The sequence below is a fragment of the Oreochromis aureus genome, linkage group 7, assembly GCF_013358895.1.
Source record: "Oreochromis aureus strain Israel breed Guangdong linkage group 7, ZZ_aureus, whole genome shotgun sequence".
NCBI lineage: Eukaryota > Metazoa > Chordata > Actinopteri > Cichliformes > Cichlidae > Oreochromis > Oreochromis aureus.
In genome coordinates this window covers 10,744,992-10,769,884 of record NC_052948.1, presented here as the reverse complement: position 1 = coordinate 10,769,884, position 24,893 = coordinate 10,744,992, and the positions used below count along the sequence as shown (strand labels likewise).

At 39.1% G+C, this 24,893-nt stretch overlaps 1 protein-coding gene across 1 annotated transcript; it reads left to right on the top strand.

Annotated features, from left to right (window-relative positions):
• The first annotated feature begins 803 nt into the window (after nt 1-803).
• Nucleotides 804-21,827, top strand: b4galnt3b (beta-1,4-N-acetyl-galactosaminyl transferase 3b). The gene is made up of 20 exons (XM_031731201.2): nt 804-1,384; nt 7,166-7,221; nt 7,299-7,382; nt 9,543-9,638; nt 10,932-11,022; nt 11,132-11,232; nt 11,327-11,394; nt 13,199-13,277; nt 13,420-13,486; nt 13,650-13,784; nt 13,934-14,043; nt 14,784-14,884; nt 15,951-16,018; nt 16,112-17,297; nt 17,817-18,076; nt 18,731-18,884; nt 18,989-19,061; nt 19,157-19,310; nt 19,413-19,539; nt 19,873-21,827. Exons 1-20 carry the CDS (start codon nt 1,249-1,251, stop codon nt 19,982-19,984), a joined length of 3,258 nt encoding a protein of 1,085 aa, XP_031587061.1. The 5' UTR covers nt 804-1,248; the 3' UTR covers nt 19,985-21,827.
• Nucleotides 21,828-24,893: the final 3,066 nt, after the last annotated feature.

Genomic DNA, 24,893 nt, shown 5'->3' with positions numbered 1-24,893 from the left:
AGCCACTGGCATTTTTGATCATGTCTACGATTATGAACAGATGGAGGCAACACTGGATATAAATAAATAAATAAAAAAATGTATTCAATAGGAAAAAAATCCTTTTACTTTTAATTTGTTTACAGGCTTAACTATTATCTGTTAATGATCCCATACATCCATTGAAGAGCACTTTGGATTAGTCATAGTGGCCGTTAAAGCATTGGTAATATTGCTTCTTAGGCGTGTTTGTTATTCAGAAAAGTTACACCCACCCTCAAAGCCTGACAACAATTTTTTGTTTTTGATTTTTAAATTTGAAGACACTTTTATGTTGTCTAACTTTATTACAAATGGTGTAATCGTTTGTTCTAAGTCGGGTTGACGACGTGATAAATGTATAATTGTAACATACGAATACATGTCAGGTGTAAAACGTAGGAAAAATCTCGAAAGGGAACAAAATCCAGGAAGTATTTGTTGCTATACCTGTTGCAGGTAAATCCCAGGGTAAAGGGTGTGTGTGTGTGTGTGTATGTGTCGCTGAACGTGTTTACTCCTCCCTTTAATCTCAGTGGTGTGTAACGTCGAGCTAGCTAGAATACTAGAGAGTGTTTCCTGTTTGAGATTTCAAAATAAATCACAAGCGTGGAAAAGTTGTGACGTTTCGCTTTAATATAGGAAATAAAATATATTATTATATTTTATGTTAATGAAACGCTTTTGCGCTGAAGTAATTTTGCCACATTTGTGCGAGCATTCGCCGATCAAGTATTCATTTTTCTTTCACATGATCACGATCTGGCTTTTACGTTGACGTCAAAGCTGGTCCTATTCTGGCCGCTTACTAGCTCCTTCCATCTGGCTTCATTAAATTGTGTGGAGGATGGTGAGGGGAGGGGAGGTGAAGATTTCATCTCTCGCTGAGTTCTTTGTACCGATCTGCGTGCGCTTCATGCGGTACTAGCAGGAGCAGAGGTCAGGTGTCCAGTCGGGCGCTCAAGGAGCAACAGGAGATCTATTAAAAGTTTTAGATGATCGAGAGTGCCCGGTGTAGGTCACCGGCTGGCCCAGGGCAAGGTGGGATTTTTCTCCGAATGAGAGGCACCAGGGGACCCGAGCGCCGGGCATATCCAGGGTGCCGGTGATAGTGCGCATCCACCGGGAGCAGCGGTGGGCGGCAGGCGGACGTGCTCAGGGCGCGTTCCGTCCCCTCCTCATGACAAAGCGGGTGAGGAACTCGGGAGCAAGTTTCCCCCGGGAGTCAAAATGATCACGTCGTTTTTCCCCTTGAAGAAACTGCGGCGAAATGGCAAATATCTCCTGTTCGGCGCGATCCTGCTGGCGGGATTGGTGGCCGTGTACCACGAGATGGTTGCTGCAAAAGCATGGAGCAGTGATATGAGTAAGTTTATCGTTTATGGTTTCCAGTACGCGCACTGCTACTCACAGAGTGTCACTCAAACATTTGCTGATGTAATGCACCATTCAGACTGAGTTTCTATTTATGATAATTATCCAGTAGCTATAGCAAGTGAACATGCGGGAGGAACAGCCGAACAAAAGTGGGCTGCGGGGAAAAGTTTTGCACTGTATTACGCATTTGAGCGTGCATGATATAACCTATTTGTCACGTATCACACATTTCCGTGGCACAGTGGTGTTGAACAGTTCATATCATTTACAAAAATAGGGAAACACAAACATGAAATACTGAATCTCTGCTAAGGCCACTGTAAAAATGAGTCATCACCAAAATGTATGAAGTTGTTTGGTGACATTTTTTATTATATAAAGTTGGAAGTCAGAAAACGAAGTAGCAAAAGATTTGTTTATTTGCATGAAAGATTTGAATGCATGTGCATTTTACAGAAGTTTTCACAGAGATTATATCTAACATCTGCTTTAGCTTTCATGATGTTGGATGCATTTCCTCAGGAAACTTAAGCCTTCAGCAGGTGAAACAGCAGGTTGATTTAGGGGGAAAAAAAGACAGTAAGAAGGGGGTTGGGGAGGTCAGGAGGTCACATAGTAGGTTTACACTCAGAAGGAAATCTAGTCTCACACTGGGTAACCAGATTTCCTGCTCTCTACCCTCACACATTGCCTTACTGTCTGTCGCAGCACACATACACACACACACAGCACAAAAGAGATGAAAAGAAACAACAGTGGGGTTGTTGAGAGAAACAGAAACATATGACACGCTCAGTCTGAGCACAGCATCAGCATGTAAACACATGCCTAGATCTACATTAGAGGGCTCGCCTATATGTACACACATTCCTGGGCTGAAACCCCCCGGCCACAGTGGGGCTTCTATTAAGAGAAGGACTCCACATAGCTCTTCCAACAGAGCTGTATTAAAATCCTAACATGGATAAATATTTGGCAGGTGCAGTTAAGCACATGACTTCAGTTGCAAGTTGTAAGTATGAGGTTTCTTTTTTCCCCTTTTTTTACACAGTTCATAAGACAAGACAGGCGTTTTTAAAAATGTTGTAACTTGATTGTTATTACATACCTTTACATTACTTTGAGTGAACAAAATGTGTCATGGTTCACATGAAAAAAAGCCCCAAACACATAATTCAAGTCAGTCCGTTACATAATAACAAGAGAAAGAACCAACAACAATTAAAAATGGTATTTATTAAGAGTTTTTAAAACCTTGTATTGAGGTCCAAAATGAGGTCCTCTATGGGGATGTTGTGCCATGTGGCTGCTGTTTTAGAGTGTGTATGTTGAGTGATTTGCATGGCTCGCCAGCAGCTTGAATTGCACTTTTGGACCTATGCGGAAATGTCTTCTTCATGTGGAATTCACTGAGGTTTAAAATTTGCTATCATAGAGTACACTTTGTGGGTCAGAACAGCACTTTATATCTTTAATGGGTCATAATCTGTTCACACACACTTTAATTAAGAACGACTTCTCACAAGTGCATCTACTTTTAACCCTAAATGCTGTTTTTACGACTCACCCACATCTCTGGGTTTTTTCTACCTTTTGGGAAAATATAATCACCCAAGTTCCGTTTTATTTCTCACATTTTAAGGAATGCATGCCTGATCTACACCTGTAATTAATGTGTTCTGCGCCCTCACCCATCACCACTGCATTCGTGAAATTTGCTTCTGCAGTTTTTGCAGAGATCACCTTGGTGGAGAAGTCATCAGGAAACCTCACATGCAGATCTTTTACTTGTGCAGCAGGTTACTGACACGTTAATCACCTTTAAACTAGACAAACAGGACTTGAGATGTGCAGTTTTATGGGATGGGATTTTTTTTTTTTCTGAGATCATATGAGCACTACAACTAACAACGTAGATAATGTTTGCTTCAGTAAAGCAGTTAATAACTGGCCCAGCAGAATAAAGATGGCCATTGTGTGCATGACTTATATCTGATAATTCCATGCAATGGACACTTGGCCTAGATTTTTAATAACCCTTTGCTAAAAGTCGAGAACTAGTAGTTAAACTCATAAAATTTGCAATTTATTATCCAATCAATTAGGCTGACATCTACACACACACAGAAAAAAAAATTGTGACGCAGATAAAGATCCTTTAATACACAATGGCCACATGCAAGGTCGAGTGACTTATTTAATTAAATAGCTTAAAGGGCATAGGCCTCAGTTAAGGCTTCTAGTCCAGCTTTGTGGGATATATCTGTAAGCAAAAACAAAACAATATTTTTAAAAATGGCATTTTTCCACACAGCAGGAGCCCTTATGGTGAAAAACTGCAAAATTGTTTGATTTATGCATTGTATACTTGGACTGGGGAAGAAGTGCTGTGTGATAATGCAAATTGTGACATCAATCCAATACCAAGTAAACACAGTACTGCCGATACCAATACCGACACTGATATTTTTAACTTCTAAAGTCAGCTTGTGTAAGGGAGAGCAGTGTGTCGTGATTTATAAGATGAATCATTGTCAACTGCCGAATTCTGAACACATTTTAATGACCGCTAAATCACTGTGATTTTTACTGTCCACAATAATTTAACACAGCAGCGCACACATTTCAGGTTTTCATGTATTTTGAAACTGGGTTGGTTTTTTGGGGGGCATTTTGAGACCTGGAATGTAAATATGCCTCTAAAGCAAATATTGATACTTTTTGAGATTTGAATGGCACTTTACTTTTTGCAAGAGGGTACAAATAAAATAGACATGATAGTCAATACAAAAAGGTTCCTTTTTCATAGTGCATGTGGGAGGTATATCTTTCGTTTCCTAAAAAATTATTAACACAATTCAGTGGGTTGCATAATGAACTTAGAGGCTAGAGACATAGTATCGATCCTGTTGTGCTAGTATTGATCCAATACCAATACCAGGGTTATTATTGCTATTTAGATCGATGTGTCCACCTTTATATGGAAGCCACTTTGCGGGAGTACAAAGACATGATCTCACAGCCACTTTGGTATTTGACATTTGGCTTTATTATTCTGTAAAACTACACCACAAAGGTCCTTATAAAAACTTTTCCAAGGCACGTTTGGAGAAATGTTACCAAAAAAGTTTTTTAAAAATCTTTGTCATAAAATCCAAGATGTCAGGCACAACTGGATCAAAGAAATTCTGTGGGATTTCCTCTGTGAAAATTGTGCTCTTTGTTTAAAGGTTTCAAGCTTTCTTATTTGAGGTAAATACACGATATAGACAAAAGTACTGGGCCAACTAAACATTACACCTACAGTAGCTGTTCAGCCATGCAAACACATTCTAAGAAGTTCGTGGCACAGATTTTATTTGCTGATGTTAATGCCAGAGGAGCTTTGATTCTCAGCAGTTAATGAGTCAGCAAGGCGTCGGTGACTCTATACACCTCGGTATGCAGTGACCCCATTCTGTATGTTTATGTAGTCTGCCACTTCATGGTTGAGTTTCTGTGGTTCTTAAACACTTCCACTTTGCAGCAATACCACTCACAGCTGATGGTGGAAGATCTGGGAGGTAAAACATGTCATAAGCTGGGTTGGCGCAGTGGAGGCATCTTATTACAAGACCAAGCTTAAATTCACTGAGCACTAGAAAGGCCTACTGTATCACAAATGTTTGCAAAAGGCAGAAAGCATAGCTGGATGTTTGGTTATATACACATGTGATAATGGGACTAAAAACCCTGAATTAAAATATTAAAAGATGTGACCCAGAGGTCAAGAAACATCCATCTCAAGATATGACTTCCTGAAGTCTTTGATCCATACTCATCGACACACACCTTCTCCACCTTGATGACGCTGTCCCAGGCTTTCGTTGTCGCCACCTTCACTTCTTGATCTGCCTTTGACTATGGTTTACAGAAAGTGGACTGTATACTGAGCTTAATTGGGATCAGGCGACATATTTGGCAACTTGGGGACATTGCAACACTTTACAGAAACTCTTTGTCTGCTTTTAGGATTTTTGTTTTTATATATTGTGCATTCAGCACATCTATCAGGATGCAAATCGTCTCATGTGCAAAGGTACTACTTTCAGTAAACCATAACTGCTCAGTTACCACGTTTGGTTGATTCTAGTTTTCTGCATAGTTAACATAGAACACAGCGTTACACCTCCGCTTGTTTGCACTTTTTTTTTTAAACTGCAAGTAAGCTTTCCTGCTTTTTGAGGCTTAACAGCGGTTTGTCTCTTGTGGTGAGTTGTCTGAGGTTTTGGTAGTGAAGTTTCTTTTTCCTCTTTGCAAAGAAAAATGTACGCCTACATCCTGGAAATTTACTGCACAGTCATCCCCCCCCCCTCATCTTCCAAAGATTCTGCCGGTCACCTCTTACCTCTCATTTTGAGAGCCAGTTCCACTTCAGTTAAAAAGGCAGCGTTTAACTCTCGGTGTATGGGTTCAAGCTGAAACAACACACAAGCTCAAGAAATATTATGTATCCATTTGACACATTACTTTTAAAACTTGCTGCATCTCACAAACAGTTTAAAAAAAAAATCCTGTTGTAAACCTTCTTAATACTAAAAATTGGATTCAAATTTAGCATTCAAATTGAATGTCTCGAAGCACATAATCCAAAGAATACTGTGGAGACTTCATTTGCATGCTAAAACATGCAAATGAAGCTTGTCTTTAATCATGTAAATTATATATTTGATTATATTCTGTTTTACATGTTATCACACAGCCTCTCCCTTTTATTCAACACGTAAATACAACACAGTTTGTCCAATTTGTTTTCACTTTAACTAAATGTTTGTTAGCAACATTTTTTTTACGGAATAAGAAGAGTAGGAGTGCTAAACTGGTATGTTGTGTCTAAAGTGGACAGGAAAAAAACACTAAACAGCAACAATGTGACAAGAGATTTAAAAAATCCTTTGTTTTTCTGCCATATATGGAAGCAGACAGCTAGTGAAACCCTGCTGCATTCTTCTTATCACCTGAAGTGTCCGCCCTGACAGTGAATTTCGCAATACATTGCACGGAAAGTGGAAAAAAACATGACAGGGAAGGTTTAGTAAGAAGAGGATAGGAGTGCACATAGAGATGAAAAGTACTCCACTGTTGCTTTCCTTATCCACGGCTCTAGAATTACTTGTGCTGCTAAAATTGGAACGTATGTCACAAGGGTGTGTGTTTGGAGATCTCCACCCTGGCGATAATGACAGACCATCACTGCAGTAACCCCAGTTCACTGCTGACACCACATGGTCATAAAAAAAAGAAAAGAAAGAAAGACAAATACGTAGGTCCTGTTTTAAAATACACCCTGCCCTGTAATTTGAAGGATGATGGAAGAAGTCAGCAGGAATAATATTTGAGCATCTGCTTTGCCAGAGCGCCAGAGATGTTTGCCAACGCGGGAGCCCTGTGCCATAGCAGCTCTTTGAAGCCTGTCACTGAGATGAGCTATGTTTAGGGGCTATGAGCAGTGAGACTCTGCTTAGACACCGGGCCTCATTGTTGTGTGCAATGCATGGGCAGAGTTTATCATTTATGCATGGACATGTAGTGCGCCTACCGCTCCTCACATGCAACCCAGTTAGAGTTTCTTTTATGTCACAAGGTGTAAGAAACAGATTGGGATTTTTTTGTTTAGAATGCATTTTGATTGGATGTGCACCTCCTTGGGAAGCTTCAAGTCACTTTAAAATAACCACTTTCACAGAGATGATGTGACTATGTTGACTATTGTCTTCACCTATATCCTCAGGTTCAATTACTGACGCTGACCGCGTCAGCTGGAGGAGAGCCGTGTTTGAAAATAGGGTAAGGATGGCACACAAGTGTTTGTTTTGGCAGAAAGGAAACCAAAGCTAAACCAAGTTTAATGTTTGTTTTTACAGGCAAGAAAGGACCATCAGCCAGACACTGTTGGGGACAGCAGTGCTTGGGTCTCCAGTTATGCTCCACAACCTTGGAAACCAGAGGTGTGTGTGCTTGCCCATACCTAAATATTCAATCTCACCTCCTTTGAACTCTGAATAAGCTGCCTGGGCCTGCCCAGTGGCCTCCCCTCCCTCAGTCCCTCCGTTTATAGTGTGACTCCATTTCAGAAGCTTCCCTGCTTTGTGTTAATGTTTCGAATATTTCATGTCAGGTGTAACCTGTTCCTGTTTATGTTTTGTTTTTGAGCCAGTGTTGCCTATTTCAACAGCAGTATTGCATGATTAAACAGACAGACCTGGCAAACAGGGCATCAGAGATTCTATTATAGATACACACAGTTTAAAAATCATCCACAATAACAAATCAGGAACAAAAAAGGTGCAGTTTCTAACAAATTTAAGAGCAATCACACTGACCAAGGGTACATTTTTCTTCTTTGTTATCAACTTAATGTCTCACTGGTAATCAGGGGGTTGGCCACATATTTTAAAGCGTTTTTCTCACTTCTGTTGTCAATCTGGGGACAAACATTTGGAAAATATCACAAGGGTTTAGACAGCACAAGCGAGGAACATAAGAGGACAAGAGGAAACCAGCCTAAGCAGATATTGAAATGTAAAAACCAACCAACAGAAAAGTCTGCAGACATGCATAGATTGCTACATAGCTGCACCCTTTTAAGAAGCCAATGATTTACACACAATTTACAGCACAATATTAGTATACATGTTCTTTGGGTGCTGATCAGGTGCACTCATAAAGAGCAAGAACAAAAGTTGCAGAAATCATGCAAAGAGAGAAACAAAAAAAGAACCTTAAGTTTTAGTTTTGTAGATGAAATGCAAATACTAACCACTGCATATAAAATATATTTATCCATAAAATATTTTTTTGTTAGTTTTGATGAAATACCTGTAATTTTATTCCATCTAACTATGACTTACTTTCCTGTTAATTTGCTGAAATCTTTCTTGATAAACTGACTCACTTTTGGGGGTTTTAATTTACAGTCAAGTCAAAGGAAAGCCACATGTACCCAACAACAAACAAGTATCACATATCTGCTTTGAGAAAAAAAACTTTTGATATGAATGTCTTTATTAGTTGTACGGTCAGTATTCCACAGTTTTACATGATTTTGTACACACTGAATGCCCCTGTAGTACATTTGTCTATAGTTTCATGTTTTATGTCAAGGAAGAGGTTGATAAGTTTTTTACAAGTGGTGCAAAATGTTATTATTGAGTTATAATTAATTTTGCTGTGAAAAATGATGTAAAGCCACGCTAATGTCTCAGAGAATTAACAAAGCTCAAAAATACTTTGATGAAGCGCCACACGCAGCAGGCTAGTTATTGAAAAATACAGCAAGTGAGTTTTAGCAGGAGCTAAAATTGAGCTTTACAACAAAAGAGCTCCTTAAACTCACCGCCTTTGATTTTGAGTAAGAATCTTCTTAAATGATTACAAGCTACACTCTCGGTCATCATTTTACAGCATTTTGTGTAAACTTGTGAGCTCCAGTCATGCTAACATTTAACTAACTAGCCTGACCACTACTGAAATCTGATGAGCTGCTTGGCTACATTTGGTGCCGATCTGCACTGTTATGTCCCTTTGGCGAAACCAACACACACTCACTCACTCACACACTCAAACACACACACACACACACACACACACACACACACACACACGGATCAGATAACATGGCCTCTTTGGCAGATATTGCAGAGGTATATGTTTACAGGACATCTGTGCATCTACTGAAACTCAGCTGCTTCTTCATTTACGTGTTCGTGTTCCAGTGTTTCTTATTGACTTTCACTGAGCATTTGAACTGCAAATGAGAAAAGTGATTTATATTGTTGCTCCAACTTCTGTGCCTTCAAATACAGTAAACATACAAGTTCTTCCAGTTTGCATTAAAAACGTATTTCCTCTTTTTAGTAAAAACACAAAACAAAGTTCACTATGTATACTTCCATAATGGATAAAATATGGTGTTTTATCATTTCTGTTCATAATAGGAAGAGCTGTGGATTACATGACAGCTTTGTCACTATATTGTCAAGTGGTATCTAAGGAAGTCTTCGTTTGTTGGTTTGCTAGAGGCAGGATGGTTGATTGTTTCACTGCTGAATTGCTGCAGCGCCTACACGCAGCTGTGTTAAAGTCACTGCCACTCTCCTGTGTTGCAGTACAAAGGACAGGCCAATCTGCATGTGTTTGAGGACTGGTGTGGCAGTTCAACGGCTGATCTTCGCAAAAACCTGCATTACCCGCTTTACCCTCATGTGAGTCAAAATGCCCAACTTCTCAGATGTCACAGTCAAATGTAAACCTTTACTGAATCAGACAATCTTAAGCGAGATTAGGCAGACCTCAGAACAGGAAACATTCACAAGAGCCAAGCACAGTTTACAAAGAGTCATTAAACATGTTGGCGAAAAAAACCATTTGTTAACAAAACTCCAAGATTTTCAAACAGGGGGAAGGAATGCAGTGTGAGGACACATTGGAGTTGATTTAATTTGAATGGCTCACCAGGTATATCAAGATTAGTGTAATATTGAAGGTTAAGCATTTACTGGATTGCAAGTTGTAGTAAAAAAAAAGGGGGGGGGGGGGGGGTAGAGAGAGATGGTTATTCATTAATCTTGCTTAACTGATGATTTACATTTTTAGCCACCGTGGCCATTGTGTGACCAAATATATGCAAACCAAATAGCATTCCAACCAGGCTCAAAAAGGTAATTACCAAAAACTGTACTAGGATGCTAACACACCAAATATAACATTTTTATTTATGTTAGTACTGATTCCTTTCTCATTGTCATATTATACTGGTTTTGCAGAAAACTGCCCAGTATGTGTGATGTTATATTCCTAGTAAAACATAATAAAAAAATAGTTTTTTAAATTTCTTTTAAGTTTTATGTGTAAAAGTATAAAAGTAGTAGAAGCACAGGCCGAAAATCGTCACCAGAGAATGCCACCAAACTCAGATAACCCATAGGTGTCACCTCCTCTTGCATGTAAGTATTTGTGGTTGGATGTGAAAGAAGATACTCGTGCAGACACTCTCATACACGCGCAGTTGGTTTTACTCAGTGGTACATTATACATCCTCATGCCAGATTTTCACGTTCCTGAGCTCATGCCACGGTCCAGATACCTCGGAACTCAGGAGTAATGTCACTCTCGAGTTAGTGCATTCCAGAAAAAGCGACATTCAGGACTCACTAGCACACCAGAGCAATACTTTTCATGCTTAAAAACATGTCTGCTGCATGTTCATGCAGAGTTTAGTCAGTACTCAGTGATTTAATCAGTCACAGATACACAACAGTGGCAGTACAAATGAAAAGTTTTACAGTTTTACTACTGGATTTTACTACTTGGATTGTTAACTTGGGGTTGATTAGGCTGTTCCGACTCTGACTGGTCTAAGTGTTAAAACTGAGGTAAGGGAGCGTTCCAGATTTAAAGTCGACTGGGAACTCAGAAATTCTGACTTCTTCAGGAACGTATCATCACTTTGACATCAAATCATGGCTGATTCACTTCATCTTTCATTACTCCTTTAGTCCAGAACCACAGTGGAGAAGCTGGCCGTCTCTCCTCAGTGGACCAACTATGGGCTCAGAATATTTGGCTATCTTCATCCACATACTGATGGTACTTTTTCACTTTGTGTATTTTCAGCATGTAATACATGTATGTTATGCTGTACAGACTCAGTCTGTCTCTTCATTCGTTTATCTCATTTCCTCTTCTTTTGTCTCAGGAGATTTTGTGTTTGCTGTGAGCTCTGACGACAACTCTGAATTCTGGCTCAGCACAGATGACTCTCCCCTTAATCTGAAGTTAATTGCGTGGGTTGGAATGGTATGCATTTTGTCATCTCCTCAAGTGTTCCGGGGTACATTTCTCATACTAGTTTCTGTAACATTTCCTTCAATGTTTAATTTTCATTTCCTAGACGGGAAAAGAATGGACGGCCCCGGGTGAGTTTGAGAAGTATTCCAGTCAGACCTCCAGACCAGTTTGGTGAGTTGAAATCAATGACTGAGACCAACAATGAGCCCCTTCACACACACAGTGCATATAGACATATCTATATATAACCTATGTGTACTAAAATTTCACACACAAACTGCTATCCATAAATATTTACTTATTTAATTAGACCAAACGTACACACAAATGATAAAAGACTGTCTCAGAAAACTTAATTACAAATACATGTATTATTACTACTGTTACTGACTATAATAATTATAATAATACACTATTATTATTAGTAGGAGTAATAATAGTATACCTTACATGTTTTTATTATTTTACATAGAAAAATAACACATGCAGTATGGTAAAAAAAACCAAATCTGGCAGTTACGCGTGCTTCATAAATCCAAAGTATACTTTGTGTGTGCACTTTGTGCAGGGTGAGAACAAGTTGGGCCCGTACTTACATTGGTTGGTTTGACATCTTACACAAACAGTTCAGACTGATAAGAGTCTCAAAAGCATTACTACCAACTGCCAGGGTTTCTCATTTAACAAAAAAGGAACAAATACTTTTAACTTGTGGAACTGGCCTAACTAGAGAACAAGAGCAAGCTTTATCTAACACTGGTAATGGATCGTTAGCAGTCAAAGACTTATGTTACTTTCTTTCCCCCCACCTGGTACCCTTACTGTTTTCCTGGGTGTCCTGATTCTTTCTCCTTATATTAACAAATCAGTTCCCTCATAATAATAACTTTCTGTGTATGGAGCTTTTTAAAACTCACAGTTACTTGTGAGCTATAAATTCCGGATGAAATCCACACAGTATGAAGCACTAAAGCATGAGGCTGAGGAGAGACAATGTTGGAGGCTACAAGGTCAGAATCGTGGTATTCTCTGGACACACACAAAAAAGAAAACGATTGTGAACAGTCATAGGGCCCCGACGTGCTGAAATATGTCTCAACAATTCTTCTATATTAAGCAGGTTCAAAGCTTTGCAAATTTTAAAATTAAAAGAAGGCAATTTTACAAGTTGTACTTTTGAGGATAAGAAATGAGGTTTGAGGTGTCAAACCTGTTTCAAAAGCACAAATGACTCTTCTTAACAGTTGCATTATAATTAATGGAATGCTGGAAAGCACACCCTTTTACACCCTGTGCATATAAAACTAGTTGCTGGTACAGACATCTTTATTTGTTTCATACTTAAAGCAGTTTAGTGAGTTGCCATAGGAGTGGCATGTATGCTAGTGCCAAGATATACAGAACTGGCCTAAATCCACAATAATGTAAATATTTAAATAATGTTAATGTCTACTTACAGTTTAATAGATATATATAAGGGTTTATCTATCAGGATAATAAAAAAATGATCTGGACCTCATCTGTTCTTAAAAGGTAAATACAACCTGAGATTAAACAAACAGCACATGACATATTAGACTGTGTCCTCATTTATTTAAGAAAAGTTCATCCAAGGGTACAGGAAGATGGAAGTGTAGAAGTGAGCTTCTCATAGCTGGATTCGCAAAAATACCTCCTGTAAATATAAATTTCCACATTTTTCCTTTAATTTTCATTAAATAATTATTGAACATATGTAACTTCTGATGTTTTCCACCTGAGGTTGTACTTACCTATTTTTAAGACCTGTTAAGGACTGTATGGTTTTATTATGTCCTGATATGTAAAAACATTACCATGACTGTATATGTTGAAGTCATAAATAATTCAGCACTTAAAGGTTTGAGAATATCTTTGGGTAATTTATTGGGTAGTTTACATATATATATTTTTGATATACTATAACATGATACTGAGTACCTTTACTGTCTAACAGGTTGTCTGCTCGGAGGAGATTCTTTTTTGAAGTTATTCACAAGCAAAACGACAAAGGGACTGACCATGTGGAGGTGGCAGTAAGTAGCCGGACCCCCACTCTGTTTTCTTATCTCATTTCATTGTTTCCAAACTCCCGCGCCAAGTATGTGCTCTTGTATTATGTGAGTAATAAAGTGGAAAAGATGTGCAGTTTTTAAAGTTTGTTTTGTTTTCACACAGTGGCTGCAATTGGACCATAGCACTCTGTTTAAGGTTATTGACTCCAAGTACATCTCCCTCTATACTAGTGAGTACACACATCATTCCTGGTTCCTCAAAATATATCCCTCAGAATGAATGTTCATGAGTCTAGATCACAATAAGAAACATTTGCCTTTTATTCTGCAAAGATTCTGAAAAGCACAGTAAGTAAAAAGCTTGTATCTTCTTCTGATGCTCCATGTCTTCAGATGAGTCAGCACTGTCAATGAATGATGTTGCCCACATACCACAGACAGCTGCAAGCCACCGGCAAACCCCCAGAAAGCAGCGCAGTGCTGATGCAGATATGTTAATTGAAGACCGTCGAGATTCATTCTACAAAGGTCAGCTACGTCTCTCGATTGCTTCACCACAAAGCAGACACATCAGCTGTCTGTTTCCTACCATCCCGGATGCAAGTACTGTGCAAGTTGTTTCCTCTTACTGAATGCACAAAGTAATCTTGCCTCATATCTGTTTCATTTGTTTGCAGTGCGTATGTTAAACAGCAAGTTCCTACAAGGTGTTCTGCCTGACTGCTCATATAAACCCTCTTACACAATCAAAGACTTCCCTTTGCTTCGTTATCAAGGACTGCAGTTTGTACGTATTTGTTGTGCTGATAATTTATTTACGTCACTTGCACTACTTTTCTGATATTTAATCGCCGTATACCATTATTCTCAGAAGGTTACAGGTGCATTTTTTAAATCTTTTGTTTGTTCAAGAGATAAAGAAAGGCATGCCAGCAAGAAACGCTGGGAAGCTTTTTCAATCTTTTATGGCTTTTATGTCAGTCTTCTAATGGTATCCAGTTATGCTGAGTTATGTTATCTATTTGAGGCCTTTAAATTGCACCCACATTCTTAATGTCTTCCGAGGACCATATAAAAGAAATTAGTGCTAATTGCATCCATTAGGAGAAAAAAACAGTAAAATAGCTTGGGATTTTTCTCGTATTGATTTTACTACTATTGCTGAAGTCTAGTTATTTGCAGTGACTTCCTGGAAACTCTAATGGTAGCCTCCAGGATGTCATTTACTGGCCAAGAAATAGTGTTTAATCTCTCTTTCACGCTTCAGCTAAAATGCGTTAGTGAGATTTGGAGGAGCTCTGAAGTAGATGTTTTTTAATCTTTAAAGAAAGCCACTGGTAGCTTTACCTTCTCTTTGTTTCCAGTCTACTGAGTTAAGCCACTAATTGTACCTTCATATTTACCAAATAGATTTCTTTTTATCCAACTTTCAATACGAAGGCAATAATTACATACCTCAAAATATTCAACTTTTTTCAATAAGATGTCATATATTTTACACCATGTCATTTCATTTCATATCCTCAGGTCCACTTGTCCTACATCTACCCCAATGACTACACGCGACTAACACACATGGAGACGCAGACCAGCTGTTTCTACTCTGAGAGCTCTTACTACCTGAAGACGTGAGCTAATTGTTGCAAATATGTTTACTGTCCCATTCAGCTCAACTTAAGTTGGTGTTAAATCCAGAGAAATCCAAGTTCATGTTATTGTCAAATGGCAAAGAGTTGTTAGCTACTTCTCCTAAGATTAAAACAGTTCAAGGAACTGAAATTGAAATGGTCACATCTTACAAGTATCTAGGGATCATTAAAGATCAGAATTTGTCATTTAAAACTCACATTCAAAGGCTTGAGTGTAAGTTAAAACTAAAACTAAGTTACTTGTTTAGAAATTCATTCCTGAGAAAACACTTGATTCATGCAACTTTTTTACCTTTATTGGATTACGGTGACCTGCTTTTTATGAATGCACCTGCCCACTACTTGGTTACTGTCTACCATTGTGCTTTACGTTTTATTACTGGCTATGGAAATCATGTACATCATTGTTCTTTGTCTGCTGCTACATGTCCATCTTTGTATATTCACAGACTTTCCCATTGGTTGGTCTTTATCCATAAATCTCTCCTTGGGCTGGTTCCCTTTTATTCATGTGTTTATATGTGTAAAAACCACAACCGATACAGCCTTCGTTCTCACATAATTATCATAAAACTGATTGTCCCAGAAATCAGAACAGAATTGGGGAAAAAGGCTTTTAAATACGCTGCCCCTGCTTCCTTAATAATCAGCTAAAGGGACTGAAATTATTAGAATTGGTTACCTTGGGGGAGTTTAAGTCCATCTTAAAGGAACGAGAGAATAACTCTTTTACTCAGTGTGATTGTTTTTAATGTCGCTCATAATTTGATCTATATGTATATTTTTCACATGTTTGTACAGGATATTGGATTTGTTTAAAATGTTATATACTTATGTGGTACATGTATTTTGACTTTTGTTGCCATGATGTCTCTCTTGGAAATTAGATTTTTAATCTCAATGAGATTATTTACCTGGATAAATAAAGGACTAATAATAATACTGGAAAAGTGTGACAAGTTGAACCATAATTAGTTTTAGAGTATCACCAAGCAAAGCTGCTATAACTTCCGTACTTTTTTCTTTTTTTAAATGTCATGTCTAGGTTCGGCTTCTCTAGATACATGAGATTTGACCGTCCAGCTACAGAGGAAAAAGAAAATCCAGACAGAGGTATTTTGCCCTTGTTTTTCCCCATAAGCAAATTTAAGCTGCTTGCTGTTTCAGTCCATTTAACTCTCCTTTTTTATATCTGGTGTATATTAGATTTCAATTTCCAGATGAGGAATTTTAACCAGGAGGACTATGACTTTCATAAAAAAGCAATGGAAACCAAGCCTGCTCAGGAGGATAAAGCCCATTATCAAGACTATGGAGATGATTATGATGATTATGCACAAAAACGCAGGCGCAAACTCTTCTCGTTGGTTGTCCCAAAATCAAACAACACATTGGGCAACTCTTCAGGACTGCACAGAGGCGAGTTGGGGAAGAGGGAACATAAAGAAAATTTGTCTCAGCCCGAGTCAGTGCTAAAGCAAGGCTTAAAACATAACCTGCAACTGAATCAGACAAAGTTACAAAAAGAGGAGGGGCAATTTGTAAAAGCAGAACAGGTTAAACCAAAGGTAAAGTCAAAACGAGTAAAAAGAAAAAAGGTAAAACCAGCTCAGAGACCAGGACAGAATAATCTACCGATACTGGATAATAAAAAAGACCTTAAAGCAAATCAGCAACCAGTTGTCCAATCAGAGCAACTTGGCTCTAAACAGGATCAAATCCAGAAATTTCATAAAACGAATAATACCCAAATCCACCGACTCAACAACTCACAGCCTCAGAATCTACAGAGGGATTATCCACAGCCTGAAAAACCGCCAGTGGCAAAGCAGCGGAGATTTGTAACCAGACAGAAGGAAGTTCAGCTGCCAAACAACAAGCGTTTTACCCCTCCCAAAAGAGATTTCAACCACACGTTAGAAAGATCAAATCAAAGGGACTTGGATCCCAAAAAAAGCCCCAGGGATAAGGATATGGAGCTGAATATGCCACAACAACAAGATTTAGAAAACAGCATTGTTAGAGGTAAGAAGATTGCTAAAGGGAAGATTAACAAAGGGAAGATTAACAAAAGGTGGTCGGATAGGAAAGAAGATGAGCTCTCCAACAGGGCTGAGAAAACGAAAGACACAGAGGGTGAGAGACGCTACTTCTGGGACAGACAAGAAGACTTTGAAGGTACTGATGATGAAGATCTTACACCTGCACCAGTTTTTGACACTCAGGTCAACTGGAACCAGACCTTCCACGTCAACCACCTGGATCTTCAGGCGCAACGCTCAGATTGGATCGATCTGCAGTGCAACATTTCTGGAAACCTGTTGCTCCACTCCAATGATGCTTTGCCCATAGTCAAGACGTTCATGGACCAACTGAATAAAAAGCATCATGGGTAAGTTGTGGGTAAGCTGATTGGATTTGGCTATTATCATCTAGAATTTGTTAAAAGAGGTATTTTAGGTGATTTTAACTTTTCTGATCCTTAAAGTCAGTAGTTAATTTAAGTATACCTCCTTAGTTAAAGTGTTTTTTTTTTTTTAATTGCTTCATTTGCTATTATATTTTTAAAGCTAGAACTTGCCTAAATACATTGAGCTGCTTCCATATGATTAGCTGCTTAGATAGTTGGACAGGTCTATGTAATAACGTGGCTATTGATTGTAGTATGCAAAAATATTACACTGACAAGAGCCACTTTGTAGCAGCATGAGAACTTTTGCTACTTTTTTAGTAGTTCATATATACTTAGTTTTGTGAATTACGTTTTTGGATTAATTGTAACAAGTCAAAGTATGATATAAGACTCTTATTGTAAGCTCATGCCATTTTAAATTAGGTGATAAAATATTCAAAAACCTTTGTACTTCCTTTACAGCACATTGCACTTTTGTTTTTGTGGTTGCTCTTGCAGGCGGTTTAAGTTGGTACGTGTGGTTAACATGGTGAAGCGTGTGGATGACTTCCAGGGCAGCCGCTACCTTCTTGAACTGGAACTGAAAGATGTGAATGGCCAGCTACTGCGTGTATCACACTACATTTATGCTCTGATTAGCCATAGCTGGTCCAACAGCTGGGACTCAAACTTCCAACAGTCAAAACCTAAGACGTTGCTCTGCAACCCGGTGGGCTTCCACTGGAATCCTGTTGCCATGGTCCACTTCATAGTGCCAGGTACTGTACACCTGACACTAACTGGGTGATTGCACATAAAATCAGACAAATCTGATAAAAGTTCCCACATGATCCACTCAAAATCAACTGATTTGCATTCATACTATGAACATGTTCATTTCCTGTTTCTTGTTTGTTAATATTTCATTTTGCAAAGATAGAAATTCTTAGAGACTGATAGTGTCATATTAAAAAACATGCTGACATATAAGTGGACCTTTTTAAAGGAAAAAGAAAACCCTTCAGTGGAAAACCCTTCAGTCTCTAAAATATGCAGAAATAAAAGATAATCTCTCTGAGACAAGGTCCTTAACAGTAAAATGAAACTCTTATCACCTGAAGACAGAAATTGAATCACATTATGAATTCAGCATAATATAATATTAATGTAAATTTGGCAGTAATGCATTAATACTAGTATACAAAGCACATAACAGAGCTTTACTTTATTAATGCAGTGAAACTGTCGAGCACTGCGTGGGCACGGCAAGCCTGTTATTATACTGTCTGCGAGAATGACCTCTGTTCCCTTTGAGAATTAATTAATAGCTTAAAAAAAAAAGCAAAGGTCAAAACACGTCTGCCAAATGAACGACAGAGATAAGCCATCCAGTCACTTATCTGTCATATAATTGGCCTGTATGTGTTTTTCAGTAAGAAATCAGGCTAGATGGGTGCAGCAGCTGATTTCTGACATGGAGGAACTGTTCAAAATAACTGGAGATAGTAACTTCAACCTCATAATCACTGACTACAAAAGCACTGACATGGATGTGAGGAAGGCTCTTGAGAAGTCCTCACTGCCCAGGTTTGTGTTTGTGTGTGTGTGAGTCAATTTTACAGGCGATACAAGCCTATTGCAAACTATTCATGGTCTAACTGAGCTGTATGTATGCTTGTGGAAATGATCAGGTACCAGTATGTGAAGATGGATGGGAACTTTGAGCGCTCTGCTGGTCTGCAAGCAGGTATCGACCTGATAACTGTGAGTACTGTGAGGCAAGGAAGCATAAAAGTGTACCAATAGATATCAATAGTAAATTTCATGAATTTAATCTTTCCCAACTCGCTCTGCCTTAGGATGACCACAGCATCGTGTTTCTTTGCGACCTCCACATCCACTTCCCTCCTTCGATCATTGATACCATCAGGATGCACTGTGTAGAGGGATACATGGCCTTTGCTCCCATTGTCCTGAGGCTGGGCTGTGGTACTACACCTTTAGAGGCCAGAGGTGGGAAATGGGACCAGATTCACTTCCTTTTGTTTTTTATTTTTTTAGCCACTAAAATGACAGGTATTTGTGTCTTTGGCTATGTGATTGTCTGTGTTGTAGGTTACTGGGAGGTTAATGGCTTTGGCTTGCTGGGTATCTATAAGTCAGATCTTGACACAGTGGGAGGTATGAACACCAAGGAATTTACTGATCGCTGGGGAGGAGAAGACTGGGAGCTTCTCGACAGGTTTGTCTCACACTTTCTAACTTTCCTAAATGGATGGATATGTTTAGAGTTTTCCCATCCATTTCATCTATTGAGAGAAATTAGACAGAGTAATACACCTTTCAAGTGAGAAGCAGACTGGTTAATAGGTTGCTGGTAAAGGCAAAGAACAGATGGACATACTCACAAAAAAATTTAGATTTATTAGTGCAACATTTTTTTTCAGCCAATCATGATTTGTGTCTAAGCAATGCCAACAAAGCATGTTGGAACTCTTAACGGGCCAAAAATCATTTCTTTCCTGTTTGTGATCCAGTTTAAGTGAACACTCGATCCTCTTGTTTTCTCATCTAGAATCCTGCAGGCAGGTCTGGAAGTGGAGAGGATCTACTTGAGGAACTTTTTCCACCACTATCACTCCAAACGTGGCATGTGGAACCGGCGAATGTCAACAAGTCCCAGGTGACCTCGTCACCTCCATTTGCACAATGACATCGCCACGGTTACAACCAAGGCAACGCGAGCACTTTAAAGCCGGAGGCTGATTCCTGCTATGTAATGGTAATACCTGCTGACGGTTAGAGAGAGTAGCACATGATCCGGTGCTGTCTTTGCTCACTCAGGCTTTGGGAAGCAGGTGGCAGCGCTGAAGGTCATTGCTTAGGAGATACTACTGATATGCTCAGAGTTTATTTCATTGAATATGCTGTGGACTCCAAAGAGGGTACTGGCTACTGAGTGCCAATGACTATAAAATTCTATGTATGAGGATACCGCCGTGCACAATGTTGCTAACCAAGATCATGATCTGCACTACTGGCAGGAAGAACATTTCCTAATCTGAAGACAAAGCTGGATTCCATGTATGTAAGCTCACAAGTGTCCCTTATTATAAACATCACTCTTGCACATCGGTCTTTATGGTATTTTATTTTCTTTGTGTCAAAAAAAATAATTTTACTGTAGATTGTTTATATGATCAAAACACAGCCTTACTTGTCTTATTGTAAATTAGAGAAAACATTTTATTTATTGAATAAATGTTTGTGGTGTTCTTTTTTCCCCTTTTATATTTAATGCTAGAAATGTTGAACTTACCTCAGTGCTCTTCCATGTTCGTTCTCATTATGTTTAAGTGTCCTTACTCTGCTGTGACTGGTACTCTGAGTAATGAGAACTGTTTTACAGGCAAATCCGAAAAAGCCTTAAACTGAAAATAAGTTAATGTTAAAGTGATGTTTAATTGTAGCATTTAGTTGTTTTTAAGGAAACAAAAAATAATGGCTTTAATTTAGACATTTTTTTTGTTTTTGTCCAATGCACAGGCAATTAATGATCGTATCATATTAACTGTGGAAGTACTTTATCCATTTTTGCTAGTTCTCCTTACACTGCCACTTACCAAAAATAAGAAAAATAAACTTTAATCATAGCATTAACTCCTGTCTTTGATAGTCTAAGGAGCTTGGAAAGAAAAGTGTCTGGAACTGAAGAAGCTTCTCGGATGAGGTGAAACGTCTTCAAGCAACTTAAAGAAGTCCAGACGCTTTTCTTTCCAAGCTCCTTAGACTACAACGACCTGGATGACTGAGAACCTTCACAGACATCCTGTCTTTGATGGTCTTTTTTCATCCACTTGTTCGTTCCTCTGGATCTCTTTGCTCTACTTTTTCATCAGTGGATCATGCTTCTGCTTTCTGTGTTGGGGTTGTTTTGTTCCTTTTTTTTTTGGGCTCCCTGCCTTAAGTTGTCATTTCTGTCAGCAGAGAAATTCCACAAAATGTGATTAATAAGTGAAAATTCTTGTCGTTTGTCACATTGTTATGTTGTTATTTAATGTTTGAGTAATGGCAGCAATTTCTCATTTTTTAACATTCCAATGTCAGCAAATGAGTTGTCCTCCCTTTTTAGCGTAGCCTGTAAAAATGACTAAAAGGTGCTGAACTCTTTCACTTGTCATTCAGGGCAATGAAGACAGAAGAAGAGTTGAATGTGACATTTATAATTGATAACACTGCCAAGAGTAGTGTGTTGTGTTTGTTTTTTTGTTTTTCCTTTTACGAGCATTGCCTCTTTCTAAATTTGTTTAGTGATTTTGCTGGAATAACGGATACTTTCCCTTTCCTCCTTTACACTCCTTCAAGTGACTTAAAGTGCTCTTGGTTTACTTTTAAAATACCTCAGCACTGTTTTTATGCTGGGAATAGGTTCTCCATTAATGTTCTGAAGCGTTTCCTCTCAGGGACAGGTTATTCCATGTTACACTGCCTTGACAAATCTGGCAAATAAATTTCTCTTAAATGTGTTCATTTTGATTACTGTGTTGTTTTACATAGCTGATATATACTGAGGTATACTGTGGACTTGTACCTCAGTTGAGCACTCAAAGAACTTTTTACTGGAAGCTTGATTCACCCAGTGTTGGGTCTGTTCCCACAAACCCCGCTAATTCTAGAGACTTATTCATCATGAATGAAAACAAGACAGTCAGCGATCGATCGATTACTTGCGCAAGGGAGGCCTCGTCTATGTCCAGCATGGAAGTGACCCCCATGAGGGCCTCCTCTCGCTGGCTTTTATTGACAAACTTCAAACAATAGTTTACAAAACACCTCCCTCGCAACCCCTTTGGTTACAAAGACAAGGCACTGTATGTATATGCATGCAGGTGTGTGTGTGTGTGTGTGTCCTCCTGCTGACCAAAGGGTCGTAAACGCAGGAAGCTTACATCAAAGGAAGTAGATCTTCCAGATAGGATGTATCTGCTATAAAACCTCCCCCAACACAAAGTGGTTAGAGGTGCTCAGGATCAAAGGAATAGCTTTGATAATACTGCTTGAACTAAGACTGTACAAATTTAAGAAACACAATGGCAACATTCAACAATTAGACCTAACATTTCCCCCCTTTTTGTCATTGTATATACTTAAATTTCAACTTATGCACCCTTTGTTTGGACAGTGACAGTGTAGATTTCATTCATACACAACTCCTCTTCATTCACCTTCTATCGATGCAAAAGTTCACAGTTAATACATGTAAGCAGTTAACCTGCTTCTCATTGATCTCATACACAGTAAACTACATCCTATACGTAAGCAAATCAGTATCAACAGTCCAAAAACAGGAATTAATATTTTCAAAAGAAGATGCCACCAAGGACCAGACATTCACCAAGTTATCCAGCCTTGTGGTGCATCTACTCCTGTCGTGCAATTCATTATGTATTCCTGCAAGTAAACAACTGAATGTAACAGTCAAACAAGAAGAATCAACATTCTCAAAAATCATATGTCACTACAATACAACTGTATACAGACATAGACATTCAAACACATCAGTTGACTTTATTGTTTGTCCATGTGGCTCTCAGCTAGCTTCAAAGCTGTAGCCTGGTCAACACCCTTCTTTATGACTCCTATCAACCCCAAATCTTCTCACTGTAGGCATCCTGTGGGGTTAGAGTCAACTGGTAAATTATCCGCATTTACAACTTCTCCTGTCATGTTGTCACCACAGGAAAACCTTTGTAAAGGAAATTGGATCAAGGTGTTTTGATCTTCTTGGCTCAAAACCTCAGCCAGCTTGATGTAGATGTAGATGATGTAGATGTAGACAAAGGGCTTCTCTGTTTGCATCCTTCTTGCAGAGGACACAAGAATAGGTGACGTTGCTCAGATTTCATGGTAAATCTCCAACTTGGACTAATCCATTGCCCTTCATACACATAGGCAACTGGCCTGTTTCCAGTTTATTTAGCTGTTCAATGTCCTGCAGCAAGTCAGATAGTTGGAGTCGGACTAGCAGGTCTGTCTTACCAGAGCAGTTCACCTTCCCAGCTACTGGTGAATCAACCGTCAGGTTCAGAAGTTGAAAAGTTGGCAGTGTTCCAAGTATGTTTACTCCTGGATGTGTTGCTACGGCAACCAAACAAACTGTCTCGCTCTCAGTGATGCTATATGGCCACAGTCCAGAAGAATGTGTAGACAGTGGCTTCACAAGCATAACCATTGGTCTCGTTCTTTATGTGAGCGGTTGTGTTCACAAACTGCCACCAATAGTTGGTTGAAAACCCCATGCAGGCACTGGGTGTGGTTTGCTCTGTCCCAGTGCGCTCCTGTCATCCCACTCTGGGTCCACAGGCACAAGAAGGCGCACAGCACATTCCCAGCCATCTGATGAGTACCTGTGGCTCAGTTGGTTTCTTCACCGGATTGAGACGAGGGGCCCTGGAGGCTTTCCCCCCTTTGTACCCGGTCTTCCTGCCACTTACTCCGAGCTGGCCTGGATGTGTGTCACCTTCTTGCAGTGCGCTTGATGTATCCAAGTGTCCTTTCAGCAATCTTCACTGCTGTGGTCGTCGTCAGCAGCACCCGATATGGACCTTCCCACCGTGGACTGGACCAGCACTTCCTCTCCATGGCCTTGTCCACATCCAATCTCCAGACTTCAGACTCTGCTCCTGTGGAGAACAGAATCATCTGGCAGATCATTTGTTCTCAAGACTTTTTACTTTTAAACACTTTAAGCATCTAACCTGCTAATATGCTCTCTCTTCTGCTCTCCTATCATCACTACAGAAGACTAGAACTCTAAATGCTCTAACATATATAATCTCAAAGAATCAGACCATTCTCTGTTGGAGTAATCCTCATGTACATTCATATACATCTTAACTAATTCTACACAGTCTAACCATGTCTTGCGTGTCTCTTCCAAAGTCTTCCTAAGTTTTAACTTTACTGTTCCATTAGGTCTCTCTACCAACCCTGCACTTTGTGGGTGATATAAACAATTATGTTGTTAATGTTATCCCTAGATGTTGTGCCATTAATCTAATCACTTTATTTACAAATTGTGGACCATTATCACTATAAATGGTCTCGGGAATCCCATGTTCCAAATATTTGCAGCATATCATACATGACCTGCAAAATTTTTTTTTAAGGGTATTTAATCTTAAAGTATAAACTACTCATTATCTCCCTCCTGTTGCGACATGGCAAAGCCCATGGCGCAAAATAGCAACAGTTTTATACCAATTCTAAGGCAGTATTGGTTTATCACACAGATAACAAACACCATCCTGCAAGCTCGCTCCTACTGTAAGTCACAACTGTTTCCCTGCAGTAGATGAGTGGCCCTGCATGTCTGCCAGTGCATCCCGCATAATAGCCAACGTCTGCTGGCGGTGCACTGCTAAAACGTTAACACCATGTTCTCCTAAAGTTGCCTCTTTCGCGATCTTATCTGCAAAAGCATTCTCTAATGCATCTGGATCTTTCCCTCACATGTGTGCTACACATTTACAAACGGCAATTCTACTGGGTAATAACACTGCCTCCAGCAGATTTTGCAAGAGTTTGGCATGTTCT